The sequence below is a fragment of the Phascolarctos cinereus genome, unplaced genomic scaffold, assembly GCF_003287225.1.
Source record: "Phascolarctos cinereus isolate Bilbo 61053 unplaced genomic scaffold, phaCin_HiC Scaffold_2;HRSCAF=192, whole genome shotgun sequence".
NCBI lineage: Eukaryota > Metazoa > Chordata > Mammalia > Diprotodontia > Phascolarctidae > Phascolarctos > Phascolarctos cinereus.
Genome location: NW_027555625.1, coordinates 406,383,452 through 406,401,344, shown reverse-complemented (window position 1 = coordinate 406,401,344; position 17,893 = coordinate 406,383,452). Strand labels below are relative to the sequence as shown.

General features: G+C 36.3%; 1 protein-coding gene across 4 annotated transcripts in view; it reads right to left on the bottom strand.

Annotated features, from left to right (window-relative positions):
• The window catches only part of RANBP17 (RAN binding protein 17), a 324,967-nt gene that overhangs the window by 94,466 nt on the left and 212,608 nt on the right, over nucleotides 1-17,893 (bottom strand). For all 4 annotated transcript variants that reach the window (XM_020992315.2, XM_078150547.1, XM_078150546.1 and 1 more), the window contains 2 exons: nucleotides 6,739-6,802; nucleotides 6,542-6,650 (listed from right to left, as the gene is read on the bottom strand). In XM_020992315.2, the coding sequence (XP_020847974.1) occupies nucleotides 6,542-6,650; nucleotides 6,739-6,802 (173 nt within the window). The remainder of the gene's footprint in view (nucleotides 1-6,541; nucleotides 6,651-6,738; nucleotides 6,803-17,893) is intronic.

Genomic DNA, 17,893 nt, shown 5'->3' with positions numbered 1-17,893 from the left:
TACAAAGATTCCTAAGCATAACATAGGGAAGGCAGAAAGGCAGTTAAGTGGCACAGTGGATAGAGCAATGGGCTTGGAATCAGGAAGACTCAGTTTCATGAATTCAAATCCAGCCTCAGACGCTCCCTAGCTGTGTGACTCTGAGCAAGTCACCTAACCCTGTTTGCCCCAGTTTCCTCATCTGTAAAGTGAGCTGGAGAGGGAAATGGCAAACCACTCCAGTATCTCTGCCAAGAAAATTCCAAAATGGGGTTATGAAGAATCAGACATGACTGAAACAACTGAACACCAAAAGGACAGCAGAAATTTCCTGAAGGGAAAATCCCACATCATTTAGTATATCCCAGTGGAAAAAAGAGTGCAGGAACTGGAGTTCACAGGAGAACACTGCATAGTAACAACAACATTTTGTGATGATCAACTATGGTAGACTTAGTTCTTCTCAGCAATGCAATGATTCAAGACAATTCCAAAAGACTCAAGATAGAAAAGGCTATCCATATCCAGAGAAAGAAGTATGGAGCCTGAATGCAGATCAAAGCATACTAATTTCACTTTTTTTTCTTTCTCTTGTTTTTTTCCCTTTTGCTCTGATTCTTCTTTCACAACATGACTAATGTGGAAATATGTTTAATATGACTATACATGTATAACCTATAGCAGATTGCTTGCTGTCTTGGGGAGGGGGGAGGGAAATTAAGGAGGGAGAAAAAAATTTGGAACTGAAAAGCTTACAAAAGTGAATGTTGAAAACTAAATATATATATTATATATTTATACACAATATATAATATATATATTTATATTATATTTTTATATATAAATATATATTTTATATATATATATATATCCCAACTGCCACCAAATTATGCTTCTCCCATGTTGTAAAAAAAAAAAAAAGGAATTGGAGTTCAAAGATTTGGCTTCAAGTGCTAGCTATGCCATTTACTTAGTGGGAAGTGAAGCTAATATAAAAAAAAGCATGAATGAAACCTTAAAAAATAAATGAGACAAGGGTAAAACTTGCATTTCCTATGGCAAAATGTTATAGAAAACACTTTGAAAAACTGTAGCATGAATATGCAAATGTGAGTTGATATTATTATTATCACTATCGTTATTCTGTATACAGTTGAGGAGGTACGCTGGAATGACTATTTAAAGCAGGTATTCTTGGCGGCTGTGAACTTTAAAATGTTTTTGATAACTCTATTTTAATATAATTGGCTTCCTTGATAATCCTATGTATTTTATTTTATATATTTAAATACATTATTCTGAGGACAGGGAACAGAGCTTCACCGAATTGCTAGAGGGGTCTATGACACAAAAGTGGCTCAGAACCCTTGGTGTAAAGGCTGCACTAAAAGAGCAATGGAAGCCCAGGTTTACAATGTTTACATCCAGGATTTGCCAATGACAAGAATGAGTGGAAGTTGCAATTTGATATAATTATCAAAAACTTTCTTTTTTTATACCCATTTTTCAGATGTGAATAATATTCTAAATTCTCTCTTGAGAAATTGATACATTGCATTTAACTAGAATGGAAGAAACCAAAGTTGTTCGTTTCAATTTCTAGGAGAAAAGCTGTTTAGGTGCATCTTTGCTGCTTATCCCTTTTCAAAAGCCCAGTTCTAAAAGTGCCATCCCCAAAGTTTCTTATTCCTTTGAGCACAGTGAGCTCTTTACCCTTAAAATCAGGTAAGTTATTAAATCTAGATCTCAACTTAATGGGCTACCTCATGCCTACAGGGCCAGCTAATTAGTCTTAATTATCTCATTATAGATTCTAAGTATCTCCAGCTGTTTCTCTACCTTTTCCCCCTTATACTGTTTATTTTGCAGACAGTCTCAGCCAACTGATGGACACAGGTGAGATGTCCATATTGAGTCTTCATATCTATCAACTTCATTACTGTTGTTGACCAGGGTTCTTACTCGCTTAGTTTTGCAGGGATAGAGTTTGGGAACCCAGAAGGTTCTTTATCTTTTATTCATGGGGGGGGGGAAGGCGAAAGAGAATAAAGGCAAAACCTTAATTTAGGGCACCTTTTGGCACTAGTTGCCATAAAAATAAAGCCCCGAATTATACCGGATTCATATTTTCCCATTTGTACATTTGCGTGTATGACTGTGGTACACCTATAGGTGTTTAACAGTAATCAGGAATCTTCTATAACTTCATAGTCTATAACTTCATAGTCTTGAAAGTCTGGCTTTCCCCCTCTCCATCCTGACCAGAAAATCAATCAATCAAAAAACACAGGGCAATATTTCTTCTCCAATGAAAAAAAGAGAGAAGTTTGTTAATGATCAAGAAAGAAGAATAATACTGACAAACACTGCGACAAAAGAAAGAGAGGAGAAGTAATTAAAAAATGGAAACTTTCCCTACTTTCTTCACTTTGTAATTTCTACTTTCCTTTAATGTACTAAGGTCACTTAACCCTACATCTGCTTCCATAAATGTAAAATAGGAAGAATAACAAATATCGATTTTTTTTGGTGACATAACCAAAAGTTTTCGGAATACCTTGCTAAAACACAAAGGCAGAAATATCACTAGCCACTCACAGAATGTAGTTTTTTTTAAAGAAATAGTACTATTTTGTCTTTTTCCAAAATTACCAATTGCATAGAATTTTATTTTTTGTGGAAAACACTAGTACTACCAATTCTAAACATATGTTCACCCTGTGATCACTCTGACTCAAAGAGCAATCACATAATGTCTAAGCAATAAAAAGGTAATGGTACCAATCAGTACCAAATTCACAACTGGTACAACCTCAATTCACTATCAGTACTCTTAGGTTCTCCATAAGGAAGAAGAGCCTCCTTGTAGCTATTTTCATTTTTCCCTTCGCCAACTCAATTCGCCTTTGTTCATATTAAACTAAAAAGAATGTTTCTATCACATTGAAGGGTTTTATACTGAACAGCACCCTAGAGATTCTTCATTGACTGGATTGGGTAATACTATCTTTCCTTCAGTTTATTAGTCCAACAAAGTTAATTCAAAAACAATCTGGGGAGCCTGAAGTAATTCTCGGAAGGGTGCATGGATCTGCCCATGGGGTTGGTCGCCTTACTTGGTTTGCGTACACAGAGGCTCCAGAGACAGTGTTTGGCATCCTAATTGAACAATTGCTTACAATACAGAAAAGAAGAAAAATGGAAATTGTGGAACACACAGACACATTTTCCAAACTTTGAAAAGGGAAAATATCTTGATGACATGTGGTAGCAAGAGTGTTGATGGTACTGCTCTTTACACAAGTGGGTAGTTCTTTTCGTTTAGCCAAGGACCAATTTGATAAAGTGGTACAATTCTTTATTGCCAAGAAGAAGCCCATTTTCATCAGAAATATAACCTCAGGCACATCAAGTCTAATTAAATTCCTAGAAAGTACAAATTGTTGAATGGAAACCAAAATGCATTTCAAAGTAAATACCAATTAATATGACACCCAATTTCTTTCCCCTTTTCTAATCACTCCAGTAAGCATGGCTCAGACATAAAACATATTCAGTCTATTTTTTCAAATTCAATCACACTTGTTTTTCATTTTAACATATTCAGTCTATTTTTTCAAATTCAATCACACTTGTTTTTCATTTTAATCCAAGAATTCTATCCATCGATTAACTAATGGGCCAGGCAAACATTATTTTACTTACTTCTGCAAAAGTAAATCAGTAATATGAAAAGGCTACCCGTCTATTTTTTTCCTTTTAATTTATGAAGGCTTTTTGTCATTTACTCATTTAAATGGACATTATAATACTTTAACTTGTCCTGTTCAACACAGTTACCCATCCTACATAGGAATAAAGTTTCCATTCAAGAGAGTTATTTAAAAGAATAGGTTGTGCTGTTTCTTATTTACTATTACTATTAAATAAAACTATGAAGTCATATTGTTCTGCTTAATAATGTAGAGAGTATTGTTACATTCAGCATAGTAGATGAGACAAACTTTCAAATAATAATATTTATGTTCAACATGATTTTGCAAAACATAGAGTTTTTAAAGCAACGAGTAGTTGAATATTCAAGTGACTAGCGGAAAGAACTTGGTCCTCATTCCCTCTTTGAGACGCCTATGGGCAAAGCTACATGCTTCTGGTTATTGGCAGGTACATCTGGTTCCATAGGCCATAATGATGGTATGATTATGATGATAATATTATGCTGGTCTGCGACTATGATAATATTATTCACAGTCTACGACTATGGTCTGTGATTATTCCGAACAGCAGTGGCAGCTTTGGACCTTAATGCACACATAATGAAAAAGGAAAGAGTTCTGACAATATCCATTAGGAATCAATATTGCAACTTCATATTTATAAAAGTAAGCATTAATAGCATTAGCACCTTATGTTTGGATAACACTTTATTGCTCATACACTTACACATTTTCCCATTTGATCCTTACAATAGTTTGTGAGGGAAGCAGAGGGCAGGGATTATTCTAGGTAAGGAAATTAAGCAAAACTAAGTTGAAGTGACTTGCCCAAACTCACACAAATGGCCAAAAACTCAAACGCAGATCTTTTATCTCTAGTATAGTGGAAAGAGAACTGGATTTGGAGTCGGAAAACCTGGGCTTGAGTCTGCACTCCATCATTTCCTATCATGTCACCCCAGCGAAGTCGAGAAGTCACCTGACCTCTACTGGCTTCAGTTTCCTTCTACAGAACATGAGGAAGTTGGACTAGATGATCTCTGAGGTTTCTTTTCTTTTTAAAATCCTATTATTCCACGTTCTTTGCAGGCATAAAATGTGTAAGATAAAAAAAAAGATACTAACCAAAAGGTAGAGACCAAAGTGAGATTTTCTTTTTCTGACAACATAAGCTCTGTGAAGGTAGGGGCCATCTTAGGGCTCTTGGTATCCAGCAGAGTGTCTAGCTCTGCCCCTCACACATTGCTTGTGCATCTTTCTGGTGATGAAGATGATGATGAATGACAAAGAACATAGGGCCCTTCTGCTCTCCCTGGACACCCCACACCCCAGAAGCCTGGAGTTGAGGCCAGTGTGGGGGTGCCAAACTGTCACTCAGTCAGATGTTCTACTGCTGAGGGGGACCAGATGATCAGGTTTTGCATGCCTGGTTTATACTCTTCAAATATTTATAGACAGTTCTCTTTGCCTCCAGCCTTAGTTGTCACTTAGCCAAGTTATACATACATAGTTCTTTTAATCTTTCCTTGGAAATCAATCCCATTCAGCTCCTTAATCATTCTGGACACTTTTCTCCAAACTTTCTGCAGTTTGTCTTTCTTATAATTTATTCCACTGAACCACAGTGAAATGCTTCCTATGCAAAAGCATCGTTACCTATATGAGTGGCTCTGTCATGTTTCCATTACAAGGAACAATGCCTTTACAACAATGCCACTGCATAAAGTTGTTCATCATTCTTTCTTTTAGTATCATCACATTAAAAATTTCACATGTAAGTTGACGGATCAATCAATACATCACCATGGGAAGGAAGGAGTAATTCCCATCGTCTGCTTTACAGTTTAATGGAAAGAGCCTCGGTTATAGTTGTTATTGTTGAGTCATTCAGTCGTGTCTGACTCTTCATGGCCCCATTTGTAGTTTTTTCGGTAAGGATACTGGAGCGGTTTGCCATTTCCTTTTCCAGCTTATTTTGCACATGAGGGTTAAGTGATTTGCCCAGGGTCACACAGCCTAGCAAGTATCTGAGGCCGCATTTGAACTCAAGTCCTCCTGATTCCAGGGTCAGCACTCTATCCACTATGTCACCTTGCTGTCAAAAGAGTCCCGGACTGTGAGTTAAAAGGCCCCAGGTTCTGTTCTCAGCCTCTTGGGCAAGTCTCTTCCCATTCTGAGAGTGATTTCTGTGTCCGGCACTGAATTAGATGATCTTCAGGCTCTAAATTTTGAGAGTCTTAGCTACAAATGGCACATTCACTGACCTGCTCCTCTGATTCAGCAAACACTAACATATATTCATTCAAGTTGCAATGCTTCCTGGGAGAGCACTGAAGAGACAATGACCCAGCTGCTACCTTTGGAAGAGAAGAAGGATTCTGAACTTTGGTTTTCTCTCCACCTATTAGCTTCTCGTGTTAGTTCCAAAGTCCTGGTTACAGGTGTTGAGGTGAGAGGTCAATGAAAGGACTCCTGTTAAGGATAAGCATAGGCTGCCTTTTGAAGATCTTTCTTCTGGAATCAATATTAGCAAATGGAAGCCCAAAATTTCAAGAGCTCCTAGAAATGGCCAGAGATGGGAAAAACTAGCAAGTGAAATATCATACCACAGAATCATAAACTGCGAACTTGAAGGGAGCTGAAAGGTCATCTATTCTAAGCCCTTCACTTCTCAGACAAGGAAAACTAAGGCCCTGAGAGTTAAGCAACTTTCTTCAAGTAGTATGGGAAGTAAGTAGCAGGGTCTGGATGGCTGAGTGTTCTACTCATGTGTACTTTGATTTCTAAATTAAAATCAAACTCGAACTCAAATTTCTTTATTGTCAAGCAGACGTTAGTAACCTTACCTAGATCAACCATGAGGAGGCGAGTAAGAGCTGTGTAGAATGTTGTTCGACATCTCAGGTCACTGAGATTGTAGCCTTCACTGACACCCAGAAATGGGAAGTGTTCACTCTAACAAAAACAAAATGGCATTCAGAATTAAAATGCTGCACTGAACTATGAAGAACAGCAAATTCACTGCTGAGAGAGTAAGACTTACAGTATGGTTCTGAAGCATGAATCTCACAGCCTCTATTTTCACCAGTTTTTTTAAAAGAATATAAGTAGTAGTAGTCAAGGATTTTTTTGGGGAAGAGGAATATAGTTTTGTTTTATAAACATGTAACCAAAACAACATTCAACTGTGTAATACTGATTTTTTTTCTTATGAAGGATAAACATTAATCTTAAAAAAAAGCATACAGTATAGAAATATCTTTCACTGTCAGAGTAATAATCCATTATTAACCAGTGCAATTACTTTTCATATCTCATATAGAATTCTAGTCATGAAAAAGAAGAATGAATTTTATAATTAAGATAAGAATTCTCTTAGTATTAAAGTCTTGATGGTGGAAAATTAAAACTGACCCCTTTTAAATTTTGGACGTTACTTTAGACTTTCTTTTTACTTAATGTGATTTTATCATAAAATAATTATCAACGAGCCATAATGGAGAAAAAAATTACTCAACTCTAAGAAGCGATGAGTTCTGCCAGAAGAATTATAAGAAAATCCTGCTCAGAGGGAGGATCAGAAAGCTCTCCAGGGAGCTCAGTACATGACATGCCATCTATTGATGAAGCAGCTCAGTGTTTCTGGGACACTGTTCTTTGAGCACTAAGAGCAGAGGAATAAGGGGGCAAAGAGGAGAACAGAAAGGAATCTTGGACTGAGAACTCTGCTACTCTCAAAAAGTAGACTAATCATGAATGCACTCATAACTGACTCAGTGTTTTGCTTCTGTCTTTTAAAACATCTCAATTTATGTTTTTGCCCATTTCTAAAAGAGAAATCTACGTGTTACATCTTCTGTATACTCTTAAGCCCTTTTTTCTACTTGTGACATTTTTTCTATCTCTCTCTGTCAAGAAACATAAATACAGCATATAAGCTTTTATACCTTTGAAACTTGGTTCAAGACACTGTCCAGACTCAGTCTGTCTGGTTCCATTCATTTCCCAAAGATCTGCTCTTTTAGTTCTTCCAAACTTTCCCACAAGTTATATTCCTGGAACAAGAGAATGCGAGACCTAAAAGTGACCTCAGAAGTCACCTAGTATAACCTATATCTGAATAATAATTTCGTCTTAGGAGAATCTCTTCTCTTTCACATTTCCCTGATATTGAACAACTATGGTCATATCTCTCTATAACTACATTGGTGTTTCTAATTTTATATTTCAGACATTTATGAAGTGGTATAGTGAGTCAATAAATCAACCAATCAATCAATCAACAATCATTTATTAAGGCCTTACTGTGTGCCAGGCACTATGCTAAATGCTGGGGATACAAAGAAGAAGCAGAAGAGATTCCCTACCTGTGAGGAGCCTACACTACAACGAGTGAAGTGCTTGGCAGTCAGTGGACCTTATTTCTATTTCTGGCTCTGCCAGTAACTAGCTCAGTGACCCTGAGTAAGTTCTTAGTCTCTATGAGCTTCAGTTTTCACATCTGTAAAATGGGGATGACAAGCCCTTCTGACATCTCACTCAGAGGGACTCCCAGGAGATAATGGATCTGAAAATAGTTTTTTCAAAGTGTTAAGGGCTATATATGGATATGGCATTATTGTTATTCTTATAGGTACCTACAGCATTTATAATGTCTTATCCATTAGACTACATAGAGGTCAGTTCATGTACTAATTTCCCACAGAACAATGTTCTGTTCATAGTGAATGCTTGATGAAACAAGGTTTATTGATTGACTGACAGGTTGATGTGGGCAGAAGCAGTGCTGATAGGTTGAAAGTCCCACACAGGATGGAAACTGGATGACTTTACGGTGCCACTCACTGAATGGAAGAACTGCCACTCAAACTTCATTTGGCTAATAGGGGAAAGAATCAATGAACTAAGAAATATCTGAAGTAATTACCACATACAAATTTTCTTGCAGTTGCAAAGTTAAAAGTGACAGGGTCTTTGGGAAATAAGAATGTTGCCATTAATGGGAATCTTTCTGTCAGTGCTGTTAATAAACAGCAAGTCATGTTTTGACAACAGAATATTTATGGTAGCAATAAAAAGAACATTTGCAGGAAGAATCTACTCTGCCAAAGACACATCTGCTGCAAAACTGCACATGTGCACTTTGTACTAAGGCCAGCCTTGGTGCCTTTTAATTACATTCTAAAGAAAAAAATAATTAAGAATACATTTTTTCATTTTGCCAATAAATAATAATAAAACAGATTCATATGCATAAATACCATGATTTTATATTTCCTCCCAGGAAGCCAAGGCTGGCTCTGGCCATAAAAGGAAGGTGTATTGAATCAAAGCAAACAAATAATACAAGAAGGAAAAAAAAAGAGGGTCAGGACATGTATGTCTTCACTTTTAAGTCACTCTTCTCTGGGTAAGTAGGCTCCTAGAGTTTCCTTCGTCAGTCAGCCACTCAGTGAATACATTATTATTAAGAGCCCATTAAGGGCCAGATACTGTACTAAGCACTGAGGATACAATGAAAAAGAAATGCAAGTCTCTGCCCTCAAGGAGCTTACAATCCAATGGGGAAAGATGGCACACAAAAGGAAGCTGGAAAGGAGAGGCGCCTTCCATCAGTACAGGTCACTGGTGAACACAAATGAGAACTCAGGGGCTACTGGGAAATTTAATAAGAGGGAACAGTAGTGGTTTTGTTACGTTCTGACATTCTTAAAGGAAGAATGGAAAGTGTGGGTAAGAGGAAAATACTAGAAAGCAAAAGGGAGAGGGAGGTTAGGGAAAAATTATCTCACATAATCAGGCTGTGTAGGCAGAAGTCTATATAAACAAGTAGGAGTGCTGATGGGGAGCTGCTGATACTTGAACCTCACTTTCATCTGAACCAGTCAAAGAAGGGGAGAATAACTTTGTTGTGCAGTTGTTTTTAGTTGTGTCCAACTCTTCATGACTTCATTTGAGGTTTTCTTGGCAAAGATACTGGAGTGGTTTGCCATTTCCTTCTCCAGCTCATTTTACAGATGAGGAAACTGAGGTAAAGAGTTAAGTGACTTGCCCAGGTTCACACAGCTAGTAACTGTCTGAGACCAGATTTGAACTCAGGAAGATTCCAGGCTTGGTGCTCTATCCAGGCACTGCCCTACCTAACTCCCCAAGGGTATATAAATACATTTCACTAAATAGGGAAACAGGAGAGAGAGGGGAGAAGAAGAGGAGGGAATAAGAAGGAGTATATCACAAGGAAGCAATTAGCACTAAAAAATCTATGGATGTGCAAAAAATATTTATAGCGGCTGTTTTTTGCAGTGGCAAAGAACTGGAAAATGAGGGGAAACCCATCAATCAATGGGGGAATAGCTTAACAAGTTATGCTATATAAATGTGATGGAATATAATTGTGCTATAAGAAATGATGAAAAGGATCATATTAGAGAAAACTGGACTTATAGGAAAGGATACAGAGTGAAATGAGCAAAGCCAGGAGAACAATTTATATGATGACAACAATACTGTAAGGACAAACAACTTTGAAAGAGTTAGCAAATCTGGTCAGCGTAATGACCAACCATGACTCCAGAAGACTCATGAAGAAACATGCTACCTCTCACCTGAAAGGCAAGTGAAGGACTCAAGAAGACATACATATAAATATGGATGTATGTGTACATATTGGGACACAACCAATGGGGAAACTTGTTTTCCTTGATTCTGCATGTTTGTATTAAGGGTTTTGTCTTTCTTTCTAAGTTGGGTGGAGAGAAAGGGTGAGAAGGCAGATTTTTGCTGAGAGAAAAAAAAAATAAAGAAATATATAGAGAGGCAGCTAAGTGGTAGACCAGATAGAGTACTGGACTTGCCCCGAATTCAAATTTGGATTCACATGCTTACTAGCTGTGTGATGCCTGGCAAGTTGCTTAATCTCTGTCTGCCTCAGTTTCCTCATCTATAAAATGGAAATAATAGTACCTACCTTTCAGGGCGAGGATGAAATCTGATAATATACATATGTAAAGTGCTTTGCATATCTTAAAATGCTATATAAACAATAAAGCTATTGCATACACTTTTATGAATACTATTTTGAGGACAGAGTTATGCCTTATTCTACAAATGGGGTCAATTTAGTCTCAACCTTAAGTAATGTACCATATACTTGGCCAGGTACAACCCACGTGGAAGCCTGGGAAGCCTGTCTCTGGGTATGAGTTAACAGAGGGGCTAGGATCCCCCTGCTTGAGTACATGCAGGTCTTGTTTCTTGTCAGTTTATGGTGTTGTGATAAAAAGCCTTTTAATTAGCAGCTGGGTTAGAAATAAGTAAGACTAAAAAAGTTAGGAGCAGAGATCTTTCTTCCTCTTCCCCGACAGCAAGCCAGGCCAGAACTACTACCAGAACAACTACTAACCTCTAGGTTAAAGGGAGGGGAATCGAGCAGTTCCTGTCCCCTGGTCTCCATGTGACTGTGAATGTAAATGCATAGTGCCTTCTGTTTATTCTTTCCTAATCTTAAGTGAGATGGAATGGCCCAGGTAACCTTGTGAACCTCAGAGGTCAGAGAAGTCATCAAAGGTCTCCTTAGCAACTGGAGCTGATGGCAGCAGCAAGAGACAAGTCTAGTGTGAAGGAGCCTGCCCCAGGAATCACCTCCTTGACACAGTCCAGCAGAAAATCAACCTGGTATCTGAGATGTGTCCTATGAGCACTTTTCTATTGGCTGTATAATACCCAGATGTGAACTTGGTGGGAAATTTGTGAAGGAAGGAATCTCAGTGCCATGAAGTATCTCTCTTGATTGGATATCAGGGGAAGGAACACTTTAGAGCAACCATTTTAATTTTGAGTTTACTCTCTCCAGGGACTGGGTGTGTAGAGGGGAGGATGCATCTCAGCATTTGGGGTACTTAAATAATTGCTAGAGCTTCTCAGAAAATATCTCTTTGTAAAAACCTCATTAGTTAATGAATATTGGGGAGATATTAATTAGTCAAATGGTCTCTATTGGGAAATACTGATTAGGGATCATCCCTGCAACAATAACCTCACCTAAGTTATTCCTAGAACTCAGTAACTAGAAGGAGCAGCTGATCATTGGTAGCCCAAACTGCTGGTCCAAGCAAGTCAGAAGACTGAGTCTAAAGCCTATGCTATATTCATAAAAGTGAATTTGTTACCAAGACAATGATGTGTTAGAAATCACTGTAGGGTGATAATGGCCACAAATATGGTTGAAGTGGGTGGTCACTGTTGCTGTTTTGACTAGGCCTGGGCTTTCATTAATATAAGGAGTGCCTGGTTAGGAATTTCCTCTTCTAATGAAGATCAGCACCATTTTTTGTACCTTCCAGTTCTAAACTCTTGCCTAGGTCACTAAACCAGGAAGTGCTAGATGCAGGCCTTGAACTCAGGTCTTCTTGGTTCTGAGGCCAGATCTCTAGCCACCACACTGCTGCTTCAGAGAGCTAAAGTACAATGTCAAAAATTCCAAAGTTCTAAGATGTCCCTTTATCAGATCAGGCTGAATGTATACTCAAGCAGGAACTGGAATACAAGAATATCTTTCACTCAGACCTCTGGGTCGCCAAAAATTGTGGTTTGATGAAAAGATTTAGTTCATCAGGCAGACCAAAAGCAACACGCATTGAGCATCTACTAGCTGAAGAACACTATGACAGACCTGGTGGGAGATTATGCAAAAAGAAAAAAAAACCAACACGTCCTATGCTTTGAGAAGTCTATAATGCGATGCAAGATAGGTTCAACAGAGAATAGTTCGTTTTACTAGTCAAAGATAAATACTTATGTACCAAGTATTCTGAGAAGTAAGGAACAAATAATAGGAGAGTATACCACAAATTAGATGGTTTTTAGTCAGGACATTTTTTAAAAAGGAATCATGGGATAACTTTGGAAAGGAATTATGAAGGAAATGTCTTTAGTAGAATTTTGAAATCTAAGAGGGATTTACTGGAAAAGACATTCCAAATTGAGGAAATGGCGTGTAATGACTCATGGTTAAAAGATGATGAAGAATGTAAGATGAGAAGGAAAGTATATTTTGATAGAGTACAAAATAAGGTCGAGAGGCAGATTAGGAGGTTAGTTATGGTGGAGGATCTTCAACGGATTTTAGTCTAACATACATGGTTGGAAAAGGAAGGCAGACCACTTGTGTAGTAAGAGAAGGGGCTAGCCGATAAAATGGCATGAAGGTTGCATTGGTACCCATGGAATATTTAAAAAATCTATGCCAGGGGTTCTTAACCTGGTGTCTGAGAACTTTTTTTTTAAAATCTTTTGATAACATTGTATGTATTTCATTATAGCTGTATGTATTCATTATGGGATATATTTCATAATAACTGGTTTTCTTTGCAAGCCTATGTATTTCATGCATTTAAAAACATTATTCTCATAAGTTTAGATATATCTCACTGAATCAGGCTGTACCTGACTGCTAAATGCATCTGTGATACAAACAAGGTTAGGAAGCCTTGGGCTTGAGGAAGGCTGCCAATGCATTGGGCAAATGCTCTATTGTGGGTTTATGGCAGTGCCTGGACAAGAATCACACAGGTTGAGGCAGGATTCCAATCAACACAACTGGAGGAATTACTCACACTGATGGAATAATGGATCCATTAATGTACTCACATCCAATATCAGACATTTTATTTTTGGTATATATTTCTTTTGGTGTAAAAACTGATTGGAAATAATTGTGAGCTTTTGCAAAACGAAGTGGCATAATAGAACTAAGATCTAAGAAAGGTAGTCCTTACAGAGCAGGAGGACACTGAAAATGGAGACGAATGACAAACACTGTGAAGGAAGAACTGGCAGAACTTGGCTGAAGAAGAGTTAGATGATGGGGTTGAAAGGGAGTTATGAATCAAAGCTAATTTCTACCCAACATTCTTCACTACAAAAAAAAAAAAGGACTCACAGGAGTGTTTGTTATGGACAGACAAAGCCAGGAAATAAAAGGTGAGACATGTGAACTATTCTCTGGAAAGGGGAATATCAACATTTAGATAACTGAAGAACCTGTGCTGAGATAATTTTCAGAAATGAAGAGAGTACATTAGTAAAACCAAGTTTGCTGATAATGCTAAGACTTCTATGTGGTGAAATTCTGAACTAATGGATAAGCTGCAAGGAGAGCTCATAAAGCTGTATGTGGGCAAGATGAAAAGTGGTCGATTAGCTTCAATGTGGGCAAATATAAGGTAATAATACATCAAGGTACAAACAAGATGGGATATAAAATCACAGACTCGGTTTAAATTGTAGCCCAGGAAAATGAGTTCAGAATCATGGTTGATTTTCCCTTGAAGATATCAACCCACTGTACTGCTGTGTCCCTTTAAAAGGTGAAGAAAATGTTTTGATTGATCAAAGAAGGCCTTTGGAAATAAAGATTTTTTTAAAAAAATCTTACTTTTGTCTAAATGTTGAAACTATAATAGTATGTCATTCTAATTCTCCTACCTTAAGATAAAATAAAACTGGATAAGGTCCAGGAAAAGACATACAAAATGATCAAGATAAAAGGGTCTTCATGACGTTAAACAAAAGGGATGTGTTAGTGTGTTAAGAAAAATGACTAAGAGAAGATATGACTGTAGTTTATATCAACACAACTTGTCAAGATTAACACAGTGTTGTTTACCAAATTACAATATAGTAGAACCAAGCAATATTCCTTTGAGTTCAAAGAAGGTAGCTTGAAAGGAAATAAAAGGATTCTTTTTCAGAACAGAATAGAGGTGGAAATGGGCTTAAGAAAGGCTTCAATAAGTAAATTCAGAGATGATTGAATCATTTTGGAATTTATTAAAAGGAAGTTAGGAATGTTTCTCTTATACCCCTAGTCTTGAGAGATGATAGGCTAATACAATATTCTGCAATGAAATTCTCAGATGTCCCAGAATTAGAAAATTAGGCTACTTGAAGTAAATGTATGACCATGTATAAGATCTCTTATCTTATTAGGAGCATGAATTTTGATAAGCAAACTATGAAAAAAGTTCTATTATTTGTTTAAAACAACAATAACATGGGAACAAGAAAACTCCAAACAAATTTAGATGAAAATCAACTCTCTTCTTCTTTTCCTCCTTTTTTATTAATTAAATGAAATGGTTTTCCTAATAGCTCACATGCTACTGGGTCTCCATTCCCCAAAATAACTACCCGTGTTAACCACTGGAATGATCTTGGCGATTCTTGCTGCAGGTAAGATAACCTTTCAAAGAGGTGGAGTCTAGTGATATTAACTGTTGTACCATAGACAGAAATTTCACAGTGACCCTTCACAGGGATGCTCTTTGTATCAATATACCCGAAATATGCAAATCAAACATTTGGTTCTACAAATTCCTAAAAATCAATTTTGAAAATGGAGAGAACAGAAAAAAAATTAAAATATATGATAAATATGACATAATAAATAAGCTGGGAAACATAACACTTTCTTTCCAGTGGTCACTAGACTTTAAAGATATTATAACTTGACCAGTTTGGAGAGTTGCACACTTAGCAAGGAGCAGCCCTAGGGGTGAATATGAATGGCTAGCTAGTCTATGGAGTTCTGAGGTAACAACCTCACAGATGTAATTATTTAGTGATATTATTTTATTGTCACTGCAAAAGTCAATTCAACTATTTTCTAAATAGGAAAAAAAATCTTTCTGGGAGTAGCAATAAACATGCAAGTGTGTTTGGGTCACCTGACTTTCTGCTTTAAGCCAAATAACTCAATGAGATTCTCCAGTTACCTTAAAGTTGGTAGCCCTTCCTAAAAGGAAGGTTATCTTTTGCATTCTCAATATCTAAAAGTCTGATCAAAACCCAGAAAATTGAAACAAGAAGACTACCTGTGTACTCCAGGGGTTCTTACCCTTTTTTGAATCATGGACCCCTTAGATAGTCTGGTGAAGCCTTTGGACTGTCTCAGAACAATGTTTTTAAATACATAAAAAAATACTAAATAAAGCAAACCAATTACACTGAAATATAATAATCAAAATATTTTTAAAAACCTACGTTAATAGGCTTCAAGTTAAGAACCCCTGTAATATGCCATAATATATAGATTAAGGTCGATTCAGAAGCAGGTAAAAACGATGAGTAGAAGCAACTCTAAATATCTGAACAATCATATATCAAGAGTGACAAAATTTAAGATTTCATTTTAGACTTCACTATAAGACATCTGCCCTTTTAAAGAGGTCATCGTTTTTTGGGGGAGGATTGTTTTTCACTTATTTACTGTTTTATTTACTATTTTATCTTTTAAAGTTAGCAAAATTCTTAATATTACTGTTTGTCTATTAATACAATCTAATTAATAATGGGCCTACAGTTGGGGTTGGGTGTTTTTTACTGTTGAACAAGACCATATTTCTGTAAGCCAGATAGTTGCTTGTTGTTCTAAAAATAACACAACTGGGATTAAAAACACATGACAGTAAAGATAATGATTGGAAACAACTAACCACGCATTAGGGAACACCGTGACTACACTGACATAGCTGCACCAGTCACATATTCCATTATGTAAATGAATTCAAAGATGTTTCAGGACTGATCAGCTGGAAGCGACATAATGATTTATAATTCAAATAACTGAGCATTGAAATCAAATTGAGCTAATATATATTTCTAAATATGCAAACCTGAAATAATTGTTAAAATAACATAAAACAATGCACACTATTGGAAATCATTTGTATTCCTTTGTTAAAGATGTCATAGTTTCTTTTAACTTTTGTATAATAAGTCTTCCGGAATCATATTAAAAAAACTTTCAGAAAACTGGTCAAAAGCAGTAAACATTTTGGAAAATAAAAGGCTTCATTTTCTGAACCAATTCACGAGGGGCTATAGCTTTACGGTGGAAAAATGATCTAAGGTAGATATGAGTGAATGGACAATTGCTAAAAACAACAATGCAGTCAGATTAATTCTATTTTAAAATTAAAATTTGATTTAAGTCATGGGATAAATTCAACTCATAAGGAACGTTCTATAAAATGTCTATTTCTTTCTAAACAATTTGCACAAATATTTTAAATAAACTAATTCACTGCAAAAAGGCCGAAGTTTGAAAACCCAGGAAGCACTTATAAACCACTTCATATGTTAGAAATAAAAAGTATTTCAGTATTATTAGTTAAAAAAAAACTATTGCATGTTTTTTTAATAAGAAAAAAATACATATCTTTAAAAGCCAAAATGACCACAGAAATTGGGTTGTACATCACTTTCCAGTAAAAAAGAAAAACAGCCTCGACAGGTGTAATTTATCATTTTTCTGATTTAATACCAAAGAAATATATTAAAATAATAAAAAGAATCCTGAAATCCTCAAAATTTGTAGTGATAAATAGCCCTCCCTGCCTTTATTGCATTATACCTACTAACAGAAATATTGCATGGTGGATTTTGCCAGACAAGGACGATTATTTTCCAATAAAAAGTTGCATATTAAATTCCAGCACAAAAGTGGGTGTCTAATACTTTGGAAATCTTTTATGGTTTGCCAAGGAACACAATTTTAAACTTAACTAATACAAACATGTTACTGAAGTGAACCTATGTTAAAGGTTTCTCCACACAACCCCAACCATTGCTAGCAGAAGCCACTATCTTCAGAATGTTATGCCGAAATTAAAATATCAACTAATACTGACTACTTAACTACAACAATGTTTTTCATGTCTTCTACATTTCTCATGGCTGAGATGCAAAATACTTTATATATATTTAGCTTACATGTGGAACATGACAACATCAGTAAAGTATAAATTAACAAAATATCTAATTCTTAATTAAAAAATAAAATATTAAAGACATTTGTGCATTTGACATGTAATATAACACCTACTTTAAAAAAAGATCCGGGGGTTGATTTTGTGAGGGTTAGAACTTCTACATACAATGAAGCTCACAATCTGATCCTGTCTTTTCATTATGTACTCTCTCTTCATCCAGCGCTCATTTTTTTCCTTTTAACAGACAAAGCGATGATCCTGAAGAACATTCACTGCACTTGTTTCTATGACTGTGGTGCAATATTTTAAAACATTCTGATATTTAAAAATAAAGTCCTAATTTCTTAAAAAAACCAAAACCAAAACCAGCTCCTTGACATATTGCAAAGAATCCCATATCTGTTACTTAGTTCACTGTGCATGGGT